Raw genomic sequence first — 22,950 nt, forward strand, 5'->3', positions numbered from 1 at the left:
TTGACTGATCGTGTCGTTTATGCAGCATTAAATATTATTGTTGTCGGCAGCGCATCTCCCTGTGTAAACAGGCAGATGCGCTGTTGACATGATGGAAATGCAGGGGGATGAGATATCTCGTTGATCGGCGCTCGTTTACACGACCCATATTGGGCCGTGTAATAGGACCCTTACGTAGATTGATAGATTGGAACAAACTCTCAGCTGTGTGACCGTTTGGCTTTGTTCACAACTTTCAGGGAGGGGATCAGTTCTCCCCACCTTTAGAAAATTCTAGCCAATTGGGAACGACTGACCCAGATCGTAAGACTAGGTCTGTAGAGATTTCCGCTTGTGAATTTAAACAAGGATATTTCCATTCACGGACAGCAAAGAAAGTTGAATTTTCATTGTACAATCGCCTAACTTTATTTGCACATGACCAGAAAACTCCTTCATTGTCTAGCCTTATTGACTACAAAGGAGAAACCATAATGGAAAGTATAAAAGATGCCCCTTTTCAAAAGAGCTCAGTTTCTTGCCAATGGATGACGCCCTATGAAGCACCTTTGTCTTTTTGAGTTTCTTTCTTAGACTTTCCTAAAATAGGATTTTGTTGTAGTCAGAGTATAAAGTATCCGTATATTACTCATTTTCTCGAACTCAATTTGTTGTAAGGATTTGAAACAAATTACTATGTAGAGTGCCGCTGTCGTGGTTGGCGGAGGACCACTGACTGACAGGGCTCTCCTTCTAATGCGCCTATTGCACCTCCTTTTCAGGACTGTGTAAATGGGTTACAGTACACATGAACATTGTCACATGACTATGGCTTTAATGGTATAAATAATAAAGTTATGCAAAAATTTTTTTTTATAGTTTATAATACATGTTTTTTTCCCCATATATTCTGACCGCTGTTGATTATTATAGGCTCGCATGTATGTGGTTTATTTGTTTTACATTAAAGCAGATATGTCACCTGAATATGCTGCCTTATGTTAGGACAGCATATTGTGAGGACAGGTCCCCTGTTCTATTAACCAATTTGGCCCCAAAAAATATTGTACCATTTGGCTAATGGCACCTAACCGAGAGATCAGGGCTCTGTGCGGGACAGTCCAGTTCTTCCACTTCAAACTCACCCAACCATGTCTTTATGGACCTTGCTCTGAGGCACAGTCATGCTGGAACAAAAACGTGCCTTTCCCAAACTGTTCCCACAAAGTTGGAAGCATACAAATATTTTTTTTACTTTAGTCACTAATTGACCATTATGGATGCTGAACTCACAATGTTAATATATCTGGATCTCTTTTAGATTTTGGAACAAAAAGAGATCTACAAATAATGACTTTTTGTGAAATTCAATTTCTTGCAGTTATGATGATGAACAAACTTGTAGTTGGGATTAGGTGAATGTGAAACTTTCGAAAAACTTCTGACATGTCAAAGTGACAACAAAGTTTTGATCGGTGGGGTCTGAGCACTCAAACCCCCACCGATCACTAAAACAAAGCTGCAGAAGCACTTTGGTGAGCGCTGAAGTTTTTGATCGGCTTTTCTCGGAAAGTCGAGCAATTGGTGTACGGGCTCATTATGGATGATCTATTGAGCCCGTACACCAATTGCTCAGCTTTCCAAGAAAAGCCGATCAGAAACTAAGTGGCCCAGCGCTTACCCTAAGCGCTTCTGCTGCTTTGTTTTAGTAATCGGTGGGGGTCTCCGTGCTCGAACCCTCACTGATCAAAACTTCTGACATGTCACTATGACATTTTAGACGTTTTTTGAAAGTTTAGTTACCCTTTAATAGTTTTAAATATGTTTGTTTGTACTTTGCAGGAACTGCTCATGGAGGAAGTCTCGCTAAAGGTTTTCTAAGCAATCGACCTCCTCCAGATCCCCAAATAATGTACAGAGGGTCCATTACACATGTGAGTTCAACCCACGTACTGCCAGTATAAAGTTTACCACAGTATGATTTTCTTTAATTTACCGTTACATTTTTCTCTGACATCTTTCTGCACATTTTTAAGGGCACTCCAGCAGAAGTACTCTACAAAGGAACCATTTCGAAGATCATGGGCGAAAACAGTCCTGGCAGGGTAGACCGAATGCGGGAGGAACCGCTGTCCAAAGGTCAGGTCATTTATAAAGGCAAGAAAGGCCACATCCTGTCCCTTGATGGCAAGTCTGGTGATTTCCTTTCCTTGGAGCTGTTGTTAAAGATTGTGTAAAACATGATATATTCGGTTTCTCTGTGTTGTAAATAATCAATATTCTGTTCATATGGAAGTAATGGTTGGGGAAATCCTGCACTTTTAAAGACTCTAAACATGACCTTAAAGGGTTTGTCTACTTTTAATTTGTTTTATTAATTAATTTTATTTATTTATTTATAGAATAGGAAATCATACAGATTTCTAATATATACTTGTTTAACCCCTTCGCTACAGCCATACGGCTGTATACGTTCCAACTGCTGATGCCCTGTGCAGTTGTAAGCCTGGAACAGGGTTTGTGCAGTGCTCTTTCAGCGTAAGCTGCACTTTCATGTCTGCCGGGACTTTGAGATGCCCGGAACACACACCTGTAGATAGTGCCACCCACAACCTCCCTGTAGATAGCGCCACACACAACCTGCCTGTAGATTGCGCCACCTAAGCAGCTTCTAGGAGCGTAATCCCCAGTCAGAGCGCTTTGGCAGGGGATTATGCTCCTAGAGGGAGCCCCTGGCGTCTCTGTCCATATATGGACAGTGTCAGGGTCTTCCTCTAGGAGCGGAATCCCTGACCAGAGCGTTGGCAACAATCTGGCCGGGGAATCTGCTCCTAGAGGGAGCTTTGGTGGAGCTATCTACTGGAGGAGATGGCTTTATCCACAGGGGGAGATGGCGCTATCCACAGGGGGAGATGGCGCTATCCACAGGGGGAGATGGCGCTATCCACAGGGGGACATGGCGCTATCCACAGGGGGACATGGCGCTATCCACAGGGGGAGATGGCGCTATCCACAGGGGGAGATGGCGCTATCCACAGGGGGAGATGGCGCTATCCACAGGGGGAGATGGCGCTATCCACAGGGGGAGATGGCGCTATCCACAGGGGGAGATGGCGCTATCCACAGGGGGAGATGGCGCTATCCACAGGGGGAGATGGCGCTATCCACAGGGGGAGATGGGCGCTATCCACAGGGGGAGATGGGCGCTATCTACATGGGCACTACCTACAGGGGACACTGGTGCGATCTACATGGGCACTATCTACAGTAGAAACTGTGGCACTGTGGGCACTGGCACTATCTACAGTGGGCACTATCCATGTGGACACTGGCACTATGTACAATGGGCACTGTCGCACTTTCTACAGGGGCTTTGCAGCACTATATACGTGTGCACTGTGGTGTTTTCAGGGGGTTGGGACAAAACAAAACCCTAACAAATAAAATTCATCCAATTGGTCTTCTGAACCAAGCTTACCCCGCTGTCTGCAGCTTCCCCCGGCACAATGAGCTGATTGCCGGGAGCGGGACCTGGGGCAGCTGATCTTCCCAGGGGCCACATTCTGAAAGGGTTTGCCTCTGATAATAATTTCAGTGTCACGAGGACTTTTACAGTTTAGTCTTTTCTTTCTGTTCGAACAGGGATGAATGAATGTGTTATATCCTGAGCTTTCTACCCTTTCAATAATCCTACACTATGGGGAATGGGGTGAATTTAGTTTAGAGGAAAGACCTGAATCTCCTTTTTTCCTACTCTGAAGAAATTCATTTATTGGGGCATCACCTAGATTTTCTTTTGCTCACTAATTTTTTTTTTTTAGTTAAGAGCAGATTAATTATGTAGTACGAACAGAAATAGTCAGATTTCACTCTGCAAAGGAGAAAAATAGTCCGGATTTGACAGAAATCTATTTCATGTTCTGCTGAGTGGTGTTTCCATGTTCTGTGCAGGGCTGTTGAGTGGGGAACATGCAGGCATCGTTGCTGTGAAAAGCAAAACATCACGTTTTCTTGGCAAGTGCTATAAAATACATACCTTGTTGTAAAGCTTTTAATGAAAGATTGGATGCATTGTTGCAGGTCTATTACTGCTAAAAAAAAAATTATATTTTATTGAGTTTAAAAATATTGACTGGATAACCGTGTGCCCTTTTGACATTGTATTCTTATTTAGGCAGTACAGCTTCGCAAAACTCCAAAGAAGATAATCGTACCGTTGGGTCCTCTCAAGATGCAAGTGCTCCCAAACGCACTTATGACGTGATGGAAGGGCAGATGCCGAGAGGTTTACAAATTCGGGACATACCAACAGGTCCTATAGAAGGTAGGCTTCCATAGTTGTGCAAATAAAAAGTTAAATACAAGCTCATATTACACTGCAGCCTTGAAGTCTTCCATAGCCTTACCTTTGCAAACTGGGACACCCATAGTTATCGTTGTCCCCCACAATGATACTGGTAATTTGTTTGATTTAGATGTGTACACGATGTAGGCACAATTTAAAAAAATACATATATATATATATATATATATATATATAGCCAGATATCCATGCCAAAATTGGGAAGGCATTCAGCGAATTACATGTTCGGGGCATTTGCAGAAATGTGCAGACTTATCCAGTTGTTGCCATAGTAATGTCTGTATACATTGCAATTATACGGCAGTGTAAGGTTCTGTTCACAGTGCGTTTGCCGTGTAGGTTCAGTGTATGCGCCAGGAAAGTTCCTGCCGCATATGTCAAACGTATCTAAGGGTCCCCATTGAGCCAGCATCTGCCAAGAGAGTACATTTTTTACTGTATGCTATGGCGTAGTCTGTTTTCCATACAGACGCATGCAGTAAAAAAAAACACACTCCTGTACGTTTTGTTTTTTTCTTTATAATTGGACCCTATTGGCGACTTATGCCATTGTATGCCCATACAGCGGCTTATGTCGCAGCCTTCCTTCGGAGATATATGTCGGGAAATACTATTGATGTAATTCTCTGATGGATAAACACAGTGTAGATAGGGCCTAAACTCTAATTCTATTAGCTATGTCACAACTTTTCATTTTATAGCTCACTTTATTATTTGCTTTGTTAATTTCCCCAGTATTAAAGTAAAGTGAGAGATGTATAGATAAATAGCCACATAAAAAAAAAATGCTTTGATTGGGAGCTTTTTATTCTGTTTAATCACCTTGAGCATTGAGTTTCTAGTGTGAAATCTCTTTTTATGTGCAGGTTTAATGGGAAGAGCAATTCCTGGTGACAGACACAGTCCACACAGTATGAAAGAACCGCCACAGCATATACGAGGCTCTATTACACAGGGTAATCTTTACCATATACTGTTTTTACCTTTTACACCTTTGCTCTTTGTTCTTATATTTTCCAGATCTGATTATAAAATGTAGCTTACATGTCATGAGAAGGGAAAGACCTAGTATAAGTATGCAGGTGGTGTTCCCCCAGCCACTAAGGAGTTGTCTGGGTTCTCGTAAATAAAGTGGAATAGACCACAATCATCAAGGTCGACTACTTACTAATGTACATTGTGGTTCAAATCTGCACAATTTCTTCACTGTGAGGCTGCTGGAAGAGATGCAAACAGATGTTTATTTCTGGTATCCATGGGAGATGTCCATGCCAGTGCATGGCTAGAGGAACAACCTGCTGGGGCTACCTGGTGGTCTCCTTACTACCTGCTGCTGTATGTGCTTGTATATGTTTTTTGTTCTCAGCACACATCTGTGAAGGTGGTTTACAGTGATGTATGACAAACATTTTTACACCGCACACTATGTATATAAATATATAGTATGTGTGTTTATATATATATGCTGCTAACTTAGGAGATATATGCATTTGTCTTGCAGCACTGTAATCATCATTTCAATAACTATACATACACATTGTGTTACTATTACGTCAGTCACACTGCAGCAGTCCCACCCCATGTTCAGCTGGTCAGCTTGTAAACAATGGGTACAATACAGGTCTCAGGGCAAAATTATAAATGTTATGGGATATTCTAAGTAATATTACCTGGTGCCCTCCAGTTGCCCCCTATGCCGTGGATCTGCCGTTTTAGGGTCCCCTCTGTGTTGTCTCAAAATGGCCACAGCGTTTCTCAGACTGAGTCTAAGACAGTCCCTCTGTTCACGGATTTGATGGAACTGATCACGTGAGCCGCTCTGGCCAATTCAAGAACCGTGGGAGTTTCTCAGACTCGTAGTCTAAGAAGCGCTGCAGCCATTTTGGGACAGGACAGAGGGGACCCTAATATGGCAGGCACAACTGGACTGCATCAGATATTATTACTCCATATACAACATCATATTTAGAATGTTTTTCTAGGCCCGGAGGCTCGCTTTAATATGTACAGATGTCTCTTTTTATAGTGTGCCAACAGTTTTTTATTTATTTTATACTCCTGGATAACCTTTTTAACTTGGTTTGGCCTCCTTTTATTTTGTTATATTGTATTTAGCATAGTTTTCCCGTGGTGAGAGTGCAAATTGTAAAGGCGCTGGTTACGGATTACATTTTCACCACCCATCGCAGTGTCCACCTCAGGTGCTGTGTGAAAATTGCATGTATTTGAAATGTCAGTGAATATGTAAAAAAAATTATTTTACTAGGACAGGAACACTGATCAGGTACGTGATGTTTTTGTTCTGAGGACGTGCAGTGAGCTGGGTAGATTTCTACCGCTTAGTACTCTTGTTACATTTTAGCCTGGACACACACATTACACCAAATGGGTCCAGTTCATCCGAGGTCAGTTTTGCATATATAAATGACAACTGCTCCAAGTAAGGACATAGCCCTGATTGTTGGATATTTTCTCCCTAGGTTTTATAATTTGTGTCCGCTTTTTTTAATTTAATAAAACTAAATTGTATTACAACCATTTTGCCACACTTTATGGTAAATGTTAGCCACTGTGGATTCTTGGACGTATGCAGCAGAGCAAAGAAATAACAAAACATTTGTTTTCTCCTCCATACATTTTTTGTTATACACAGAGATTGAGCTTTAGATGATAAAATGTTGTTTATAATTATAAATGTAAAAAAATGTATATTATGTGTGGCTGCTTCATGTGACGTAAACATTTCATTCCATTCCTTCCATCCAGGAATTCCACGCGCCTTCATTGAGGTTCAAGACGACTACCCCAGAAGAGAAGCCAAGCAGCTGAAGCGAGAAAGCACTCCACCACGAAGCTTAGTCGATGCCTACAAAGTCCGAACGCATGACGGTCTTTCAGGCCCACTTAAACTTAAGCCACATGAGGAAGTGGTGGCCACAGTAAAGGAAATTGGTAGATCTGTTCATGAGATTCCCAGAGAAGAAATGAGACATAGCACTGAGATTCAAGTTAATCCTCGACCACATAAGGAAGGGTCCATTACACAGGTGTGTAGTGAAATATACTAAAGTTTGGTCAGTACTAACAACTAGACTTGATTAAAAATCAATCAGAATAAAGACAAAGCATTGTCTTGACCTATAAATATAGAACTATTGCTCTTCCTAAAGGCCCTTCCACATTGGGCGATGTTTAAATGAACGTTCGTTCCCAATTATTGCCCAGTTTAAACATGCACATCGCGTCTTTTATGCGGGCATAAAAATCCTTGTTTGTCAGTAGCACGCCCTCTCATGTAAACTGAATGTGCTGGTGACAATAATGTAAAGTGTATGACAGGAGGAGGAACGAATGATCGCAAAAGCGATTGGTTGTGCGAACCCACTCCCAATTATTGAAATATGGATATGAAAGTAAAGGAGTGACAAATCTACTTCTTGTATCATCAATTGGCGCACGTTAGGGGCAGTTTATTGGTCTGTGTAAAATGCCCCTAAGAGATGTAAGCCAATTTCTGGTAGCATGTGTTTTATTAACATATTAACCACTTCCTGACCAGGAGGTTTACCCCCCCATTCCTGACCAGGCCCATTTTTAAGTTTTAGCCATGTGCCAATTTAAAAGCAAATTGTTGTTCTATTATTTTTCCAACCTACATGTATTTGGTCTTGTTTTTCTCAGAATATATTGGGCTTCTATATTGTGGGAAAAAATAATAGACATATTTTACTTTTTTTTAAAATATGGAAGAAAAAGTTGAAGTGAATGTTTGATTTTAGGTGATTTTTTTTTTTTTACATCCGGTGCATGCCACTGGCTAAACACACCTGAATACATATTTGGCAACTTCTGCCAACTTCAATGATACCAAATATGTGTGCATTTCTCACACACTGGGCGCAAGGTGGCGCTTACAATGAATGGTGCGCAAACTGGCTTTTAGAGAAAAAAATTCCAAAGCTGGTTCGCTGACACTATACGACCATTACAGATGTTGTGACGTTTCCAGTCCACAAAAACTGATGGTCTATCCTCAGGATAGGCCATCAATATCTGATCGGTCCGGGTCCGACACCCGGGTACCCCATTGATCGGCTGTTTTGAAGGGGCCACAGTGCTCGTACACTTGTAGTGGCGGTTCACAGTATTACAGCCTTCTCCCATTCAAGTGTATACTGTAATACTGTGAACCGCCACTACAAGTATTTCCGCGATTCACAGTGTGAGCAGTAAAGGAAATGAAAGGGAAGCGACGATCATAGGAGCATCGCGGTCCCTTAAAAACAGCTGATCTGCAGGGAGACAGGCCACCACCCATCAGATATTGATGGCTTATCCTGAGGATAGGCCATACATTTTTTTGGACTGAAAAACCCCTTTGACACCACAAAAATTATTATTTTATGGAAAGCAGACCAAGGTTTTAATTTAACAACATATCAAAGATTTGAAAATCTGCCGTGTAAAATGTCTGCAGCATGCAGATGAGTTTTGTAAAATCTCACCTACTTGCCCTGTACTGTAATCCACTGCAGACTTTGCAGTGAATCCACCACAGCTAACGTCACCCTAAGGCCCAGTTCACACAGAGTTTTTTGGCGCTGATTTTGACGTGGAAACCGAGTTGAAATCCGCGCCAATATACGGCCAAAATTGTTGTCTTTTCCCGGGTGGCTGGGAGGCAGAAAAAGCGTTTTACCCCCACGGTCCTTAATGGCCTTGGGCAAAAAAGTGCAGGAAGGTCCAAATCTGCCTCAAAATTCCTTTTTGAAGATTTTTTCTCTGCCTGCAAAATACTCCGTGTGAGTTACATGGTGTCTTTGGCCATGACACAGGTCGTCCGACCAAAGATCGCTATGTCCCATAGCCTACACCGCAAGCAATGAAAGTCAATGTGGTCACATTGCGACCTGCAAGTAACTGTGACACAACAGATTGGATTTCTTGCAACTGTCATGTCGTGGCAACTTGCGCGTTGCGACACAACCACATTGACTTTTATTACATGCAATGTAGGTTACGGGACATAGCGATCTTTGGCCGGTCGACCTGTGTTGTGCGTGGCCAAAGTCGCCGTGTAGCAGATAGAAAAATTTATTTATATGGAAAATTTTTATTGGAAAAAAAAAGTGTGTTTTTTTTTTACAGTACATTATTCTAAGATGCAACTGGTGATCGCTGTGACAGCCTGAATCTGTGGCTCTGAAGCTCGGTGATACAGCTGTCTCAGCTGTCGGCACGCATGTGATCGCTGTGATAGGCTGTCACAGCGTTCACATAGCTGAGCTCCTTACCGTTGGCGCGCAAGCGCTGCTGGGAGGAGCAATGTGATCGCTGTGACAGCATGTCACAGCGATCACATGACCGGAGACCACACTGAGTGGTCTCCGGGTGAAAGCTCCGTGATATCAGCTGTCTCTAGACAGCTGTATCGCACAGCTCCTCACAGTTTGCGCGTAAGCACTACTCTTAGGAGTAATGTGATCGTTGTGACAGGTTGTCACAAGGATCACATGACCGGAGACCATGCTGAGTGGTCTCCGGTTAAAGTTCCATGATACAGCTGTCTAGAGACAGCAGTATCACGGAGATAAATGCCGCCAGGGAGTGGCAAACCTGCTAACTCTGCAGGACGTTCTGGAACAGCCCTGCAGAGTTAATTGCGGACCGTCCAGACGTTTATAGTCTATGGGAGGTCCACAAGTGGTTAAAGAGCGAGCAATGAGTTTCATTGCAGTCCAAGGCTTTATGCTAAAATGATGCTCTTACATGCAGACTATTCTGTTCAAGTATTGTGATGCCATCATATCATCATTAAGGTGATGTAAATAAGTGTGTGTAATCGAAGAACCCACCTTCAGAGTTTCTGTCCCCATTGATGGCAAGAATCGCGCAGGATGTAGCCTTGACGGAGCCCCAACAGAGTTTATTACAAGTCAACAGGATCTATCAATCACTGTTTACATCCATCTACAATATCTGTAATTCTTAGCGTTTTAGTCTTTTGTATGTTTCTTTTTTTCAGTCTTTTGTTTTATATATGGTTTATTTTATAGCCGATATTATTCTTCTGTTACAAAATAAAATAACTTGGATTATAGTTGGAAAATAATAAAATTGTTTGGGGTAACCGACCAGACCTGGTATTGATAAGAATTTCAATCAAATTGTTGCATAAAATGGTTTGCCATCTTGTATAATATAAGTATCTATAGAATAATTAATATTAACCCCTTCCTTCAAAAGTACGTACTATTAAGTAGTAATTGTGATCACCTAATCGCATTATAATGTAATCGTACTTCCTGGTGATCGTGCGGGTACAGCCAGGCTCCTGCTGTAATAGCCGGGATCAGAGAAACCTCAATAATGACTGCAGCGGGGTGGCAGCCGATGGGCCTAATGATAGCCCTAAGGTCTCTCGTAGGTAGCTGCCTTTGATCGCAAGTGTAACGCTTACAGGAAATAATTCTTTGGAATACTAAGTATTGCAAAGCATTATATAAGCAATCAAGAGATCGAAGCTGCAACTTCCCTAGTGGGACAAAAAAAAAGAGGTCCTGCCCCGATAAAAATAAATTAAATGCATAGGGTATTGCCACAATCATAACGATTCATAGAATGAAGTTAACATTATTTTTACTGCACACCGCATGGTGTACAGAAACGATGGCCATATTTTTTCAACCCCCAAAAAATTTATGAAAATAAAAGCAATAAATTAAATATACACCAAAATGGTTAGTAAAAACTACTTCTAGTCACACAAAAAAAATAAGCTAATAGTTCTGTCTCTAGGAAAACGACAACACTAAATGGTGCCAGTAAAATGTACACCACAATGGTGTTATTAAAAATTACAACGTGAGCTATAAAAAACAAGCGGAAAAATACAGCTGCATTGATGAGAAAATATGGGTCTTCGAATACAGTGATGAAATTTTTTTTTAAAAGCGGTTAATTATGGAATATCTCAGTGATCTCACTAGTTCTTAATAAACTGTGGCATGCGTATAGTATGTATAACCTCACAGTGTGTAGAATCCTGCTTCACTTTTAACCGCTTAACAAAGATTCGTCACAAGCGGGAGCCAATTCCCGCATCATGACTAATATATCCATCACTCGGATCTTGTGGGTACTGCCACTGTACCCACAAGATCAGCGGCAGGAGCACGGCTGAAATACACAGCCAGACTCCTACAGCAACTGCCGTAATTGTAGAGAACTCCAATTTCTGCAGTCTAACCCCTTAGATGCCACGGTCAATAACGACCGCGAAATCTAAGGTGTTTGACAAAGGGAGGGAGCTCCATCTGTCACCCCATAGGCACACCCACAACGCGATCTAACAAAGTCCCTCAGGTCTGCCATCAGTAGCTGCCTGAGGTATGGCCTAATAGATTGCCCCTCAGTTTTACACTGACAGGCAATAATGCTTTGGTATACGGAGGCTGGATTCACATGAGCATGTTCGGTCCGTAAAATACGGACTGTATGTCGTCAGTATTTCCCGGACTGAACACGCTTCAGGGAGCCGGGCTCCTAACATCATAGTTATCTATGACGCTAGGAGTCCCTGCCTCGCTGCGTAACTACTGTCCCGTACTGAAAACATGATTTCAGGCAGGGCAGGGACTCATAGCGTCATAGATAAGTATGACGCTAGGAGCCCAGCTCCCTGCAGTGTGTTCAGTCCGGGAAATACTGCCGACATATGGTCCGTATATCACGGACCGAACACGCTCGTGTGAATCCGGCCTGAGTATACCAAAGCATCAGAAGATCGCATAGTAAAGTCCCCAAGTGGGACAAAAAAAACCAGTTAAAGTTTATATAAAAAAAAAAAAAAAATTCACTTTTTTCCATAAAAAAAATACACATATATGGTATTGCTGGGATTGTAACGGCTCAAACAATGAAGTTAACACATTAATCATAGTGGCACGCAAAACAAACAATGCAAAATTCCTTTTTTTTTCCATCTCTCCCCCAAAAAAATGGAAAATATAAGTTAATCCATAAGTCCCATATACCCCAAAATAGTACCAGTGACAACTACGCCTTGTCCCACAAAAAACAAGCTCACATATGGCCACATCGACGGAAAAAGAAAAAAGTTACGACTCTTGGAATGCAGCGATGCATAAACAATTTTTCTTTTAAAAAGGGTCTTTATTGCGCAAACGTAGTAAAACATAAAAAAGACCTATACATATTTGGTATCGCCGTAATCGCACGACCCATAAAATAAAGGTAACATTTTATTTACGCCCCATAGTGAATGGTGTAAATTTAAAACGCGAAAAAGAATTCCCTCCCCAAAAAAAGTTAATAAAAGTTAATCAATAATTTATATGCACCCAAAAATTGCGCAATTGAAAAATACAACTTGTGCCGCAAAAAAACAAGCCCTCATATGGCTATTTTGACAGAAAAATAAAAACTTTATGACACCTGGAATGCAACAGTAAAAAAATAAATAAATAATGCTTGGTTATTAAGGCCAAAATAGGCCTGGTCGTTAAGGGGTTAAATAGCTATGTAATAGCATTTGTTACCAGGGCTTTATCTTCTGAAATATCCTCACTTCGAAGTGTCTATGAAAACACACGCTTTGTGCAATCGCATTGTGACTGATGGGGTAAAAGATCACCGCACACTTTAGCCTACTTGGCAATGGAGTGTGGAAGTCCTGAGGCAGATTTGTTGTTGTTGTTTTAAGTCACTGGGCAGATCGCCATAAAAGTGTGTACTCCGAGCCAGCCATTGAATTGCACAGTCAGATACCAAAATAAAAGTCTTCATGGATGCCCTGTACATACCAATATACAGCCTAAACGAAATCCATGCAAAACTGTATTTTTTGTTTATAGTCACATATATTGCATGAATAGCATGGCAGCTACAGTGGCTTAGGTGTTAATGTCTCCTGTTGGCATGGGCAGTGATATTCACACAGTATGTGAATCTGCCAGTGCAATGGTTATTACAGGGATTTTTGTTTTTTTCCTGTGGTCTGGGCGATCTCCTGGTATCTATTATTAGCTCTTTTGATCAGGATATCCTTATTTATAGAGAAGGCATGGATGGATAAGTTAACATGAAGCCTCTGAGATTATTGTAATATTCACAGCTGAAGGTCTTGTTTAGACATGCCCAATTAGGGCATATAGACCCCATAGAGGTGGGTTGCCCACTCACCAACCCCCTCTTTCTACCAGATTGGAGAGTCACTGTGGAGGACCAGGCCTCTCCCATGAACAGTGGCATAACTACCGCTGTAGCAGCCATAGCGGCTGCTACGGGGCTCTCGACATGAGGGGGCCCGTGCCGCCAGCCAGCATGGCCCTCCCCCATGCCCGGAGGCTCGGCTAGCAGCCGCTATGGCTGCTACAGCGGTAGCGACGCCACATTCAATAGTGTCTACGTCCTTCGGACGCAGATGCTATTGAACACTATTATGCCAAATGGTACTGTAACAGTGGAGTAGCTCTAGGGGCCGCATTGGTCACAATTACAACTGGCCCCCTAAGACTGGGGGGGCCCACAGCCACACAGCGCTGACTGCTGGTCCTTCTTCCTGAATGCTGACAGCTCCTTGCTCCAGCATTCACTCTGCCGTGAGCGGCTCGGCGCAGGCAGGCGCGATGTAGTGACGTCATCGCGCCTATCTGCGCTTAGTCACTCATGGCACAGACCAGAAGAGAAGGATACTCCACCCGTCGGGCGAACAGGGATAGGTAAGTGAAAAATAATAACATAGTTAATTAGGCACAATGGGGCATTATACTGGGTAGGGAAGGGGGGCTGAGATGGTGGCAGCTATAGGAGCATTTTACTATATGGGGGGCATTATACTGTAAGGGGGCATTATACTTTGGGGACAGCTATGGGGGGGGCATTATGCTTTGGGGACAGCTATGGGGGGCATTATACTGTGGGGGCAGTATACTGTGTGGGGCAGCTATGCGGTGCATTCTACTGTGGGGCATTATACTGTGGGGGCTAATTTGGGGAGGCAGTATACTGTGGGGGCAGCTATGGGAGGCAGTATACTTTGGGGGCAGCTATGGGAGGCATACTGTGGGGGCAGGTATGGGAGGCATTATACTGTGTGGGGGCAGCTATGGAGAGCATTATACTCTGGGGCAGCTATGGGGTTGTTAGGCTGCATGGGGGAATTTGTTTGGGCATTGTACTGCATGAGGCATCTGCGTGGACATTATACTGTATGGGGCATCTGTGTGGGCATTATACTGTATGGTGGCAGCTATGGGGGCATTATACTGTGTGGGGGGCACTATGGGAGCATGATACTGTGTGGGCTGAACCGGGTGTGTATGGGCGGGGATTGAGTGGAATTAGCGTGGTTTAAAAGATAAATAAATTGCCAATGCGCGCCGCATCGATTGTCGCTCTTAGTGCTATACTTCCAAGTATCACAATCTACAGGGAGGGCTGTATAGCACTGTATTGAGCAGACTGTATAGCCCTGTCTACAGAGGGCGCTGTATAGCACTCTACAGGGGGGTCTGTATAGTACGGTCTACCGGGGGGGCTGTATAGTACGGTCTACCAGGGGGGGCTGTATAGCACGTTCTGCAGGGGGGGCTGTATGGCACTATTTACAGGGGGCACTATCTACAAGGGTGGGCTGTGTGGCACCCAGGGGAGGGGGACCCAGTCAAAAGTTTTCGTTGGGGCCCAGTGTTTCCTAGTTACGCCCCTGCCCATGAACATGGTGTTGACCCACAAGGACAACTCTAATGAAAACGAAACGGCATTTACATGTGTGAGCGCTATTTCCAATTCTTAGTTTGCACGTTGCGGTAAGACGGACCAGGGGACGTGCACTATTTGAATATTCATTGGACTTGCTCAATGCTGTTCAAAGAACTTTTTATTAGTAGCAACCTTGTCATGATTGAATACACACATAATGGAAAACCTTTCTAGTCTAAAATCCTATAGAAAACATCCCAACATTTCTTGCCTCACCAAACAGACAAACGTTTCCTAATGAATAGCAGTGAAGATGAGATGCAATATGGAATAATCAATATATCCGTGAATTATTTGTGTGTTTTATCGAGAACAAATAGTTGTGAATGTGCAGTACCCTATCAGAATACATACCCAAAGGACTATGATCATGGTTCACCAGTGTTGCTAATGTCTTGTAAATGTCTCTCTGTTCATACAGGGTACACCTTTGAAGTATGAGAGTGGTTCTTCAGCGAGTGCCAAGAAGCATGATGTACGATCCATAATTGGTAGCACGGGTAGACCTTACCACCCTTTACACTCCATAGAGGTTTTGCAAGACCCTAGGACTATGGAACGAGTATATGATGAGATGATGCTGAAAAGTAGATCTAACTCTGGTTCAATAACCAGGGGAGCTCCTGTAATTGTTCACGACCCTGGGAAGCCAAGACATAGTCCACTTTCTTATGAGGATCATCAGTTGCAACATGCAGCATCATACAGTAGCCATCTGAATAGAGGATCTCCTGTGACTACAAGGGAGTCTGCACAGCGGAGCCATGAAGGTAAAGATCTCTCTTACTTACTCCCAAATAACCTGGTACTTCTAGAAGTGGTGTGTATACATCAGTGTATGAAATCCTTAAACAGTTACAATCATGTTGGAAAAGACAACTATTAAGATAGACATACCCTTTAAGATAAAAGTTGGCCAAAATGGCCAATTTGAACCGTTTTGGCTGACCTATAGCTTTAAAATTTTACGTGAAGATTTTTCACGGCGGTCGAGGGCAAACTTTTCTCTGCTGAAAATGTGTTCTGACAGGTTGGACATTTTCGTCTGTCGTCGGGTGAAACTCGACGTTTATGGCTTGATCGACTTTTTACAGCCCATTATTAGCCACTTTGCGCAAACCCCTTGCAATGTTTTTTTTTATAATTATTAACGGCTAAATCTGCCAGTTTATTCTGGCATGTTGCTGGTGAATCCGATGGACGATTGATCAGATGCAATTTGGCCAATCGTAATCTTAGGAGTATGGCCAGAATCATTCATTGGGTTATATATAAAGCATTAAAGAGAACCCTTCATCTGACCATACATGTGCAGCATGTAATAGGCAGGGCTTCACAAACACTGTCTCACGTGAAATTATTTTTCTAACTTCCTCCGTTATTTACATATCGGTGCAGTTAAATTTGGTGCCCGATATGTAAATAAGCCCCTGTACTGTCAATGGTGTGTTTCTATCTAACTAAATGGCAAGGGGGCGTGATCTCTTCGCTCTGACACTGTCCAATCAGCTACAGACAGTGTCAGGGCGGCTTGAGCTGTGTTCCCTCCCGCGAGAACACACAGACTGAGAGAGCGCACTCTACAGAACCACTAGCCTGTGTGTTCTCGCGGGAGGGAACACAGCGCAAGCCGCCCTGACATTGTCCGTAGCTGATTGGACAGTGTCAGAGCAGAGACATCACGCCCCCTTGCCATTTAGTTAGATAGAAACTCCCCATTGACAGTTCAGGGGCTTATTTACATATCGGGCGCCAAATATAACGGCACCAATATGTAAATAACGGAGGAAGATTGGAAAAAAATTTCAAGTGAGACAGTGTTTGTGAAGCCCTGACCATTACATATAATAGGATTTTAATTCTGTCATTTGGTAATTTTTCATTAACCAGATTTAAAAATGCTGAGGGGAACTGACTTCAATATGTGCAAAGCTACCTGTCCGTTCAAACTATAGGATAAACTGCTAAAAATAATACTTCTGACCGTCCGTTGAGCACAGAGAGGTTCGACATGGGGAAAGTAAGGGAAAAGACATCGGTGTTCTAGCGCTTGAACGTTCCAATTTCAATATAAACATTTCCTATATTGAAATTGCTATAATGAATTGTTTTGCTTTTGGAAAAGTCTTTTCTCTATGTATTGTTTATTGATGTCGATCTATTTTTACCTACAGGATGTATTAGTTCTGGAAAACCTTTGACCCAGGAAAGGAAGAGCACCCCTAATCCCAGAGAAATGTTGAACTCCAAGTCACCTCATACAACAGTCCCTGAACATCTCCATGCCATGTCCCCCTATGAGCACTTATTTCGTGGCGTCAGCCCAGCTGAGTTGTACAGGAGTCACATACCCCTCGCATTTGACCCTGCAGCTATTTCCAGAGGAATCCCACTGGAAGCAGGTAGAGAAACTACTTGCTCAGAACCTATGTTTTTGTTGCGATAGAAACCATTTCTTATGTTGCCATTTACACTTAAAGATACGGATTGACTTAAATAATTAACCTTTTCATGATTGGGGCTGTTTCAGAACTTGATGCCCAGAACAAAATGTCACCTTTTTAGTATGGTGCAGCAGAAATAAGGCATTTTTTTCCCCAATAGGAACAAATGAGCAGAAAAAATATGGGTTTTTTTGGGGGTGGAGGGGATAAAAGGAGCCAAACATCCCATCACTGATGATCAACATATTGGAGGGAGAATTCAAGTTAAGGGAGTCAGCAACCTGTCTAAAGCTTATCTAAATATAGTAGTGTTAATGGAAACCTCTAACGCGCTACAGTTTTTTTTAAGCTGAAGTGATGGAGATATAATAAATCATTACTTTTACATCTATCGGGATGCCATTATTACTGTACCTTATGAATAAATACACGTTTTGTCGCATTGTCCCATTTCTATTGTTTTTACAGCTGCCTACTACTTGCCCAGACATTTGGCACCAAATCCAGCATACCCCCACCTCTATCCACCATACCTCATCCGTGGGTATCCGGACACTGCTGCCATGGAAAACCGCCAGACGATCATTAATGACTATATCACCTCTCAGCATATGCATCACAATCCATCAACTGCCATGGCGCAGAGGGCTGAAATGCTACGTGGGCTACAACCAAGGGACCCGACCATGGCTCTCAACTACACAGCAGGTCCTCGAAGTATGCACTGAATGTCTGTCCCTTAGTTTTGTGCCCATAGTATTCCATCTTGAAGCAGTACCTTAATTTTTAACTTCACTTCCTAATCCTCCTAATTTTTGTTTTATAGAGGAGAAAAAACAAATAGACTATTTCTACTCGTTCTTTTAATAAACCTATTCCACAAAATATGCATTCACATTGGTCTCTGTCCCCAGAGAAGCTCACTGTCTAATTTTCATCCTCTGTAGCAACTTTCCACTCTGGCTAAGAGAGCTGCCATTCTGAAGGGCTTAAAACGACCATGTATCAAAATGTTGTCCATTCATTTGTCATTTTAATTTGGCTGTCCACAGCCTCCCCCGTTGACAACAGCTGATCGCCAGGGGTTTCAGATGGGACAACCTGTTTAATGCAGAATGATAAAAGGTTGTTAATGAAAAGTAATATGGACACAGGATTAAGGCTCTTTTCACACTCACTACGAGGTTCCGTTGGTGCAGTCTGTAGTACTTTTTTTGCTGTGAAAAATATTGAAGCACCAACGGAACTCTGAGAGACATCAATTAAGTGGTTGGGGTCTGTCACAACCGTCATGGCTCTGCTGTAAACGGAAGCCATGATGCTTGTGTGAACAGAGCTTAAGGCGTACCTAACTTTTCAGGTGACTTTTCAGAATAGGCTGCCAGAATATGTGTGTTCACGAGGAATAACACTATTTATGGCCATTATATGATTTGTATTTTACATGGTTTTTAGCGGTTTTCCCCTCTGCAAGCTCCATCTCTAATTCTCAGGTGTCTCTAAGCATTTAGGGGGCGGAGCCTAATGGCTATCATGGCTTCTGTAAATTGCACACATAGAAGAGGAGAATCCTGCTTTCCTATTTTTATCTATCACATACATGTATACAGAAGCTGCAGCAGCAGCGTGGAGGAAGTTATACAGCAATACTGTGTAGTGTAGCTGAGAATCCAGCACTGGGGTGACACAGAAATTTTACCAGCACGTCTCTGTCTTTCTCACTCTGCTCCTGCTTCCTCCCCCTGCTCACCTCTCCCCTCTTTATAGACTTGTATGCAGCATGTGTTGCTGACTCACTCTCTCTGCTCCCTCCTCCTGCCCCACACTCTATAGGCTTGTATAGGCAGGTAGTGAAGAGAAACACTCCTACCTTTTGCAACCCGCCTGTAACCAGGGACCGGCTTTGCTTTGCTTTACAATAGGGGGTAGACCTTAGATTACAGGAAGGGAGACACCTAGTGGCAGTAACTTCACACAGAATTTGCATGGATAAAACAACTAAATTTTAACCGTAAGTAAATTGCAAAGTTGCTAGATATCAGATATTCCTTTAGATTAGGATAAATTGTTTGAAAAGTTTGTGTCATTTTATGATAACCTAATAAACCTAAATAAAATTAAATGCATGTTTGCACATAGCCTAACCTATTAACTTTACAGGAAATGTCTGGTCTAGATTGGTTTAGATTGATAATGTATGTAATATTATTATGTTACAAAGTGATTAACGTTAACTAATATCCATTGTTTTGCTTTACCACTTACAGGAATAATAGACCTGTCTCAAGTGCCACATCTGCCTGTCCTCATACCTCAATCTTCAGGCTCATCCGCTGCCACAATGGACCGCATCACTTACATCTCTGGAGGGCCACAATCTTTCAGCAACAGACTAAGTAGCTCCCCACTCTCCCCAGGTACCAGCATGCCTGTTTCTATAAGCGAACTCTCTTGAAGGATGCCAGGATGGTTTGCTTGCTTATTTGTTTTTTGCTGGTTTGCTCCTCCCTTTCATACAGAAATAATATCATATTTGTAAAATCTTGTGTGGTCCAGAAGTGGGTCAATCTATTTAATAATAACGAGAATGTACTGAAATATTGATATATTGGTTGACTTTAGTTTGTGGTCAAAAGTCCCCACAAATTCCATATCTTTTTTTTTTTTCTGAACCTGATACTTAAAATTTATAATTCGTATGAATAAAGTCTCATCTTGCGTATTTAAGATCAGAATATACATAGAATAGGTCCCAAAAAACGAATTTTATCAAGCTATTAACACATCCTAATTTTAATGCAGCCATAGTTCTACACACATTGCTCATTATTTAATGCGTCGCATGTACCATCAGATGGCCGTATCACCCCATAGAAGCCAATAGAGACTGAAAAATAGATCTTTAATATAGATCTGAGTATTACATCCGTATGGTGGCTCCGTATTTGCATTTGATTTATGAATGCACCTATACAAAGGAAAAACACTGTACTCTGCAACACAATATGAACCTAAATGCATATAGAATAATCTGTATTTCTTGTATGTATTTAGCTACTTTTTTTTTCGTGTGTAGTAATCTAATGCTTATTGTTTGTAGTATGCCTTGCCCATAAAACACAGTTGATGTTCTTTTTACAGCAACAACCACACACATGACAAAGCAGACCTCATCAATCTCAGAGCGAGAAAGAGATAGGGAGAAATCGGTGCTTACAACAACAGTGGAGCATGCTCCCATATGGAGACCAGGTAAGGAATACATATGTAAGCTTTTTATGCTTTCTAAGGCTCTATTCACATCTTGTTTTGAGCCTATGTCCTAGGTATACGTCGGGAGGATCCCCTGATGTATACCTCTGACGGAAGGCTGGGACATATCCCACTGTATTAGGCATACAATGGGATATGTCCTCCATAGGCTTCCTTTGTAAAAACAAATATATAGAAAGTATACGGTTTTGTACTTTGTCCCTTTGTATAGGAAAGCCTAGTAGACTTTCCTATACATTTAAAAAATAAAAATAAAGTATGCCAACGCCTGCCAGCCCAGCGTATAGTAAAAGGACACTATTTTGCCATATGCTGTGTGCATGGTGGCCTAAGTACACACTGGAGGTACTTTTCACGGAATACTCCCGGTGTATACCTCAGTGTAGAAAAATAAGATGTGAACAGAGCCTAAGGATTACTCCAATGGTAACCTCTTTCCGGTGTAAACTGGTCTCCTGACCATGGAGTTTACATTTCCACGCAGTTCTACAGACGTTTCTGTTGCAGGCACAGAGCAAAGTAGTGGACGTTTGTCAGCTCAGAGTCACAGCCACCAACATTCCCCAGTATCGCCACGAACACATGAGAATATTCAACAACGTCCCAGTGTTCTTCAGAATACCGGCATGAAAAACCTCATGACAAGTGCTGAGAGTGCCACTCCTTCCGTATTGCGGTAAATATTTTTATGTATTTATATGAATAATTTTCCTAATGTGATGTTAACCCGTTCCAGGACATATAGGTATGTCATGGCTGGAAATGGTTTTGTGCATTTTGCCGGACTGGTATGGCAGGCGTGGTGTTGAGTGCTCAGCAGTTGAGCTTGAATTGATCACAGCGGGAGCTAGCTGTAATGTACAGCCGGCCTTCCACTACAATGGCCGTTTAACCCGTTAGATGCTGCAGTCAAGATCAACTGCAGCTTCTAAATGGTTGAAAGAGAGAGGGGACTTCCCCTGTACCCCAACAGTCTCTCGCGAGCGTTCGTGCGGTGTCGATGATTGTTATGGGAACCAGGAAGGCTAACAATGGCCCCCAGGTCGGCTATGTACGGAAGCATATTATCTTCCTGTTAGTTGAAAAATTACAGTTACAATACACTGCACTACATAGGTGATTTAATGTATTGTACAGGTGATCAGAAGTAAAGGCCTTTAGATCCTCTAGCGGGACAAAAGAAAAAAAATATTTTTTTTAGAAAAAAATAAAAATTAAAGTTCTGAAGGCAAAAATCACCTTTTTCCCCTTTATCAAGTTCTTTACAATTGCAAAAAAGATACGTAATTACGATCGCCTCTTTCGTAACGACCTGATCTAAAAAAAATATCATGTTCTTTATCCCTTTCGGGAAACAACATAAAAAAATGAAGAAATGGAATAAATTTCCATGTGCTCCAAGATGGTATCAATAAAAGCTACAGCTAGTCCCGCAATAAAACAAGCCATCACACAGCTCTATCGACGGAAAAATAAAAAAGTTATGGCTCAGGATATGGCGACACAAAAACATGATTTAGAAAGAGTTTTTGTTGTGTAAAAGTAGCAAAACATAAAAAAAGTATATAAATTTGGTATCACCCTAATCATATCAACCCACAAAATAAAGATAGCATATTATTTATCCAGCTTAATAAACACCGTAAAAAAATAAAAGCAATTCTGGCATTGTTTTGTTTTTTTATCTCTTTACTTCCCAAAAAATGGAATTAAAAGTGATCAAAACATATGCACACTAATTTCTGCAAAACACCTGTGGGGTCAAAATGCTCACTACACCTCTAGATATATTCCATGAGGGGTTGTTTTCAAAATGGGGTCACTTTCTGGGGGTTTCCAGTGTACTGTTATCTCAGGGACTCTGCAAATGCGACATGGCATCAGAAAACCATTCCAGCAAAATCTGCGCTCCAAAAGCCAAATGGTGCGCCTTCCCTTCTGAGCCCTGCCGTGTGCTCAAACAGCAGTTTACAACCACATATGGGGTATTGCCATATTTGTGTAACACATTTTTGTGCTTTTTCTCCTCTAGTCTCCCAAAACTACATATTAACCCCTTCCCGCAAAATCACGTACAGTTACGTCATGGGAGCTGGTGTTCTAGCG

At 42.1% G+C, this 22,950-nt stretch overlaps 1 protein-coding gene across 17 annotated transcripts in view; it reads left to right on the top strand.

Moving 5' to 3' along the window:
* The window catches only part of NCOR2 (nuclear receptor corepressor 2), a 429,457-nt gene that overhangs the window by 372,260 nt on the left and 34,247 nt on the right, over positions 1 to 22,950 (top strand). For 15 of the 17 annotated variants that reach the window (XM_075833601.1, XM_075833585.1, XM_075833675.1 and 12 more), the window contains 11 exons: positions 1,822 to 1,913; positions 2,016 to 2,170; positions 4,158 to 4,303; positions 5,209 to 5,298; positions 7,109 to 7,389; positions 15,549 to 15,897; positions 17,302 to 17,529; positions 18,040 to 18,288; positions 19,839 to 19,988; positions 20,713 to 20,823; positions 21,352 to 21,520. In XM_075833601.1, the coding sequence (XP_075689716.1) occupies positions 1,822 to 1,913; positions 2,016 to 2,170; positions 4,158 to 4,303; positions 5,209 to 5,298; positions 7,109 to 7,389; positions 15,549 to 15,897; positions 17,302 to 17,529; positions 18,040 to 18,288; positions 19,839 to 19,988; positions 20,713 to 20,823; positions 21,352 to 21,520 (2,020 nt within the window). Of the gene's footprint in view, positions 1 to 1,821; positions 1,914 to 2,015; positions 2,171 to 4,153; positions 4,304 to 5,208; positions 5,299 to 7,108; positions 7,390 to 15,548; positions 15,898 to 17,301; positions 17,530 to 18,039; positions 18,289 to 19,838; positions 19,989 to 20,712; positions 20,824 to 21,351; positions 21,521 to 22,950 lie in introns of all 17 variants that reach the window. The other 2 variants (XM_075833665.1, XM_075833645.1) reach the window with 2 other exon arrangements.

Source organism: Rhinoderma darwinii, chromosome 1 (assembly GCF_050947455.1).
Source record: "Rhinoderma darwinii isolate aRhiDar2 chromosome 1, aRhiDar2.hap1, whole genome shotgun sequence".
Lineage (NCBI taxonomy): Eukaryota > Metazoa > Chordata > Amphibia > Anura > Rhinodermatidae > Rhinoderma > Rhinoderma darwinii.